General features: G+C 40.0%; 1 protein-coding gene across 1 annotated transcript in view; it reads right to left on the bottom strand.

Moving 5' to 3' along the window:
* ube3d (ubiquitin protein ligase E3D) overlaps window positions 1-6,448 on the bottom strand; it is a 33,993-nt gene that overhangs the window by 13,670 nt on the left and 13,875 nt on the right. The window contains exon 9 of the mRNA XM_050046514.1: window positions 2,108-2,246. Coding sequence (XP_049902471.1) covers window positions 2,108-2,246 — 139 coding nt within the window. The remainder of the gene's footprint in view (window positions 1-2,107; window positions 2,247-6,448) is intronic.

Here is a 6,448-nt window from a genome sequence, read left to right as displayed (position 1 = left end):
GAATACATTTTGGTTTATAAATTGATTCCATGATTTCTTTTTTGACCTCAATTGTTTATTTGTTCTATGCTTTCATTTCAGAGTACAATGATACATTAAACTGCATAATTTTCAATAAAAAACTGGAAAAATTGGGGTGTTCTAAAACTTTTGACCGGTAGTGTATATCCGTCTAATAAGTTATTTAAACGCATGATAGTTGCTTCTTTTGGGCTTGTTTCCATAGCCCTGGTTGGTTGTTTCTCTCCCAAGATCTGGCAACACTGACAAGCCGGCAAGCAACAACAAAAATGGTGGCGTCCACAGGATCACAGGGAGCGCGTTGTGTTTGGACCCAGGCCCTGGAGGCAGATCTGATTCAACACTGGGAACAATATCCATGCCTTTACGATGTGTCGTCTCCAACTTTGGTGACGTCACCGCATTATCTGGGGCATTGTCGGCGAGGGCTTGGTGGAGAAATCTTGTGGTGTGCACACACAGGTCGTAACCCAGTTGGCAAGACAGACCGCTGACAGAAACAAAAGATTACAATAGTCTCTGCGACGCAAAATCAGGGTGAAAATCGTGTAATGTGAACTAGGCTTCAATGACATGTACCACAGATGCTCATTCAGACTGGGATCTGGGGAATTTGGAGGCCAAGTCGACACTTTGAGGTCTTTGTCACATTCCTTGGGCCATTCCTGAACGATGTTTGCAGTGTGGCATGGAGCATTATCCTGCTGGGGGGCCACTGCCATTAGGGAGTACTGTTGAGAACTATTGTGCTAAAAGATTGAGGAGGCTTTCACATTAGGGTCCAAGGCTGAATCTAAATACACTTGACCCCAAAGTTGAGTTTGTTTGGTAAGTGCTACACTGTGTATGGATCAATGAACCGTGCCTGGGTCCCCTTGAAAAGATTATCTTGGTTGCAGTTTGTGTGTTCTCAGTGATGTTTTGCTTCAGGTGTGAATCCAACTGCATCAAAACAAAAAGTGGACTGCTATTTGACACAAGTAGAAGTCAGCAAGCAGTTGTTGCAAAGACACCGTCGGCAACTGTACTCTATGAATCAATTGTACCTTGTGTAAAAATGCCCTGAGGTTAAAGCTGTCCAAAGCAGACAGAAAGTCAGCACCCTCCCTAGCTTATGACGCATGTAGAAGACATGGGAACAAAAGAGCAGCACTGTTCTTCCAATGCAGAGCTAATTGTCCTCTTATTAAACTTTAACTATGATAAAGAAAAATGTCTGATCTGTACTGTGGGTGTCTGTCAAAACTAAAGACCACATCGCCTTTAATTCTTTTGCTCCCACTTGCGCACATGGTGACTGTATATTTTGTTTTAGTTACTTACAGTATGTGAAATCTTTACACAAAAAACATACTCGGATAGGTTATTTTTCTCATGGCAAGAAAGTAGTCCTTCAATGCATCAAGCCAGTTTAGATTAAAGAAAGAATCCAAGCCTTCAAGTGAAGACCCCCTGCCTGGGCTTACAATAAAAGAGGCTTCACATGACGTACACCAGCAGACGTCCTAAAAGATTTGTTGCCGTATGTTATTCAAGTTCTGATACTTCATAGCAGGAGGAAAACTTGTTTAAGTGGTGGGAGTCATTTCCTAAACTTCCTGAGCAGGAAGTGGAGGATAATGGTGCTAATTACCCCGTCACTTTGTTGAAAAGGGGTAGGAGAATAGAGGTGTCAGCAAAGTTAACGCCTCCTATTTTCTAGTCAAAGGCTTTTTTTCTCCGCAACTCGAGCTAAATATACACATTTTGCACAGTTACAGGTGTACAGAAGCTGGAATAGGGCTGACAAAAGTAAAACCTTATAACTGACCCACATAATCCCTAAAGCGAAGCTGTTAACTGAAAGCTCTGAATCATGAAATTAATTAAGGCGGGATAAAAACACAAGTCAAGCGCTGCTGCTGAATAATGGATAAACAAGGCGCTGTAAGTAACAAGTAAGTGAAATAAGTGATCGCTGTCGGCTGCAGGAGTCCCTGCTGTTTTGTACAAAGCATGAAGATAAATTAAAAGACTTTCAGCTTCTCTCTGCAGTTATTACACAATGTAGGGGTAAGCATTTTACAGTATACCGTAGCTGTCTTACCTCATAGGACCTCATGCGACGCATAGATGCAGGAAGTGTGGAGTTGCTGTCATCTATCACTTGCAGCAGCTCCTCGCACACCTTCAGCGGCAGCACCACAGGATGTCCTATGGCATTGACCTCCCAACTAGTTACAATGCTGAAAACACACACAGAGTAGAGTAGGAGTGATTTATAGTGACTGCCACGGCATTATACAACCAACATGATGCCCAGAATAGCTGCTGTAAATCCCACAGTGAAGCATTTACCCTGATGCTTTAATTAAGTGGTGTTTGACTGTGAACTAAACTAGATAACTAGGGATACATAAACGTGGATTGATGGCGAGTGCGTGCGCACAGCATCAATATACAGTATGTCTGCGTGTGAGACGTGAAGAAGAGGGGACTGAGGAGAAGAGGAAGAGTGATTGGGAGAGGAAAGATTGATGCTCTGTCAGTGTGTAGTGCCGTTCCAGTTTGTTTGGGGTGACATTTAGCCATCTGTGCAGTTCCTGGGAGGGAAAAGTTGTCTCAAAGTTTTAACAGTTTTGCTTTTGACATCACACTGAAGACAGACTGCTTCTGTAGCTATGTTTGCATGCATGAGGAATCTGCTATTAGCCTCTCAAAAACGAATGTCTTAGTTAGGTTTAACTGTTTACAACAGTAATAACAACAGTAACAACTACAAGGATGACGTATAAACATGTGTATGGCTAAAAAAAGAGCAATTACAAACAAGACAAATATATACAGCATATATTTCTATGGTAAATATGTACATAAAAATCCCCCCACCAAACCCATCAAAACTACCAATCAAAAATCAGTCTGTCTTCATTGGAAATTGGAATAGCTCCTGGCAGTGTTAAAGATCAAATATGCTAAATGAAGTGGAGAAATAATGGAAACAATAAAAACAACAAAAATGGCCAGCTTCAATAACATACATTATGGAACTGTATTGTCACTCTATGGTCAAAGAGGGGTTGCTATATTTTGAACAATTTTGCCATTGACCTACACAGTGTATATTTCATCTTTTCTAATTTACTAAAATGAAGAATATCTCAGATCCAAGCCTCAAGGGGCAGAGGAAAGGGTGACTGCTAATGAAGTAATATCAGTCATCTCCCTAATAAGGACAAAGAGGCCACAAGGTCTGCTTTAATTCTTGGCAGGACCACTGTATCTGGTTTTACACCAAAGACTGCTGTTGATGCAACTGGATCAAAGGGTACCTGAAGTGCCCTGATAACATTTTCATAAAGATACATAAGCGGAAATCTGAAATTGTCCAGTGGCTGGGGTGTATGGTTTTTTATGTTGGATTAAACCAAGTTTAGCACATACAGATTAAGAGTGAACCCGGAGAGGAATAACAGTTCTTAGATCACTGTTAATTTCTTCGCCTATATTCTGCTCTTGTTATGTTTTGACAGCTAACAATGAGTAAAGTCTCTCAGGTCCACATGAGATGACACTCTTTACCACATGGGCTGATAATAAACATGATTAATGAAGGGGCTTACAGGCAAATTCGGAACTTGTGTCCTGGCCAAAGCAATTAACCTGTAGATATCTAATAAAAATGGCCTTTTGGAATATTCGATGAAATCTGTTGGAAGGCCACACTGATGCCCTCAATATACAAATCATTACATGACTTTATGTCAAGATTAGACCACACAGGAAAAGCTCAATTTGTTTCAGAGAGGGGTTGAAAGCAGCAGGCTGAACCCCGAGGAGTGTAAACCAAAGCAGCCAGTGAAGACAGCCAACAAGAAGATGCTTCTGTCCTCAACCAAGCTGGGACTTTATTCAAACTATCTGCACGCAACCAATGCAATATTCAGAAGTTGGTCACTCAGTAAAAGAGGTTAAAATTTGATAGGGGCATCCAACCTCTTTGGTCTCTGCAAGTATACTTTGCAGATTCTTGGATTCTATTCATCCCCAATGAACCCTGAGAAAATCCGATCAAGTTAAAAAAAATGATTCAGGGATAAAAATAGCCAATCTAATCAAATTATGCAGCTGTATATTGACCCAAACCAGCCTACGTCATAATTCTTTGTGCATGGACATGTAGTTAATGTTATCTACAGTAAGATTACTCAAATATCAGAATAAATTCTATAAAAAAGGAGTCGGGCGTACAATTTCCATTAGACTCAATTTCCGTGTCCATGAGACCTCATTCACATCGTACTGGACTTTGATGGTGCCTCCGACTTTCACTCAACTCATAATCAAGTCACTGCCATTAGTGACAAGCGTAATCCACTTAGGCACTGGCTCACCGATTCTCTAGCCAATTATTGGCAGTTCTAACAACACATACTGCGACCTCCAGCTGCAGTCGACTGTAACCGACTGTATCCTGAATAAGAGGGCCACCGTCCGGGGAATTCAGCTCCCCAGGCATAACATTTAATTTAAAAATGTCAGAGATGAGTGATGAAGGATGAATGGTAAATTATGTAGGGGGAAATGGAAGTGTGAGTAACACCAGCATTTAGCTTTGCAAGGCTTCAGAGAAATGCCAGAAATAGGTGAAATTAAAAAAAAATTGCAGTTGCTCAAATGTTAGAAAAAAGATAATAACACGTACATCCCAAAGAAATATTGAAAGGGTGTTGGATCATAAACTTCTAACATGCATCAAAAAAGGAAAAAATTATCCGCACACTGGTAGAGCTCCCATTAATCCATGATTTATTTTCCGTCAAGTGACGTTTCGAGCAACGCAGGCTCTTCCTCAGACTTGTAATAAATAAATACTAAATTATTACAAGTCTGAGGAAGAGCCTGCGTTGCTCGAAACGTCACTTGACAGAAAATAAATCATGGATTAATGGGAGCTCTACCGGTGTGCGGATCATTTTTTCCTTTTTTAGTTGCTCAAATGTTAAGCATTTTAAAGCTGAGACTTTTAAACAAAATAATGTATAGAACAATAAATTAGTCAGGCACCTAAATCGAAATGTCAAAGATGGGTTTGAGATCATTTAAAAACTGTCACAATTACATAGTTTGTCCAACAGAAAACTCTAACAAGTTTATTTAATTCTGTAAAATGTTTGGCCCAGTACTTATCTCAGTAAAGATTCTTCAAAAATACAAATTTTTGGGATCGTCATCGAAAACGCTTACACGTTATGTGTTCATGGCTAATACATTCTTGAATTTTGAAACACTCAAAAATCAATTTCATACTGCTGTAAAAAGTTGGGATATAACAATGAATGAATTCTTGCAAAATAAATCTTCAATGTTTATGGAAAAATGACAAAATTCTAGAGTCATGGTAGATGATGTGTGGCAAATTTCAGAATTTTATCTCAAAAACTGAATTTTTGACAGCATTTTGAATTTTGCTCTAATGTGAACAATTGGAGTCAATGTAAAAATGGCAATTTTAAACATCAGTTTTTCACTTATGGAGCAAATCAATCATTGTTACAAACAAATTACCAACATCTCCATGCTGTCTAGATGCAATATGTGTATTTTCAGATTTTTGTCTTAATAACTGAATTTTTTACAGTGGTTTCAAATCTGCCTTTCCATGCACGGATGGCTGCTTTCCTACACAACAGTGAATGGCTTACTCAATTTGTGAAGCCACTGTTGAGCTGCTATTTGCCAATTAGCTGAGAGCGGTAGATGACCGTCTTAGGTTCCAGAGGTTGCTCAAAATTGCCTAAAAATGCCCGGACCCGACCCATCGCTGCACAGCAGCTATAATTTATTTATCTATTTGAACAATGTCCCTTTGTCTAAATTTTCGCATAGCACATCAAAGCACATAAACACTAAGAAAATGTTCTCCAGTGGGGACTCAAATTCACTCAGAGCATTTTGCTAAAAAGAAACTAGATAAAAGAGCTTACAGCAGCATAAGCTATACAACAACTGACCTCAACCAGACTGCCAGATGCTGCTCTGGCTCAATAGGATCCCTGTCGTTGATGTAAATTTCAGTTGTGGTGTCCCCTTGTGGCTCCTTTAAGTGCCTGTCTCTTTAAGCCCCTCTCCAAAAAATACCAGTCTGTTCTGATTGGTCAGTGTTTCATCTCTGCACCTTCATTGCAGCCAGGGAGTAGCTGTAAATAAGCATGTTTGCACTTTTCACCATGCAGTATACAGTATGGTTCAGTTCAGTTCGGTACACTTTTTGTCGGTCTCCACTGTGAAAAGTTGTGGATGGTACCAATGGAACTGTTCTGTACTGTCCCCATTTTTGCTGGGGTACCTTGCACACAGATCTGGTACTAAAAGGTGGAGCCGTGAACATTGCAGTCCTTTGATTGGTCAATAGAGAACAGACACTCTTGCTAAGTGCTGACTTGTA

This window comes from Epinephelus moara, chromosome 6 (assembly GCF_006386435.1).
Source record: "Epinephelus moara isolate mb chromosome 6, YSFRI_EMoa_1.0, whole genome shotgun sequence".
In the NCBI taxonomy this organism is placed as follows: Eukaryota; Metazoa; Chordata; class Actinopteri; order Perciformes; family Serranidae; genus Epinephelus; species Epinephelus moara.
The sequence above is the reverse complement of the archived record's forward strand: the minus strand, read 5'-3'. Positions and strand labels throughout refer to the sequence as shown.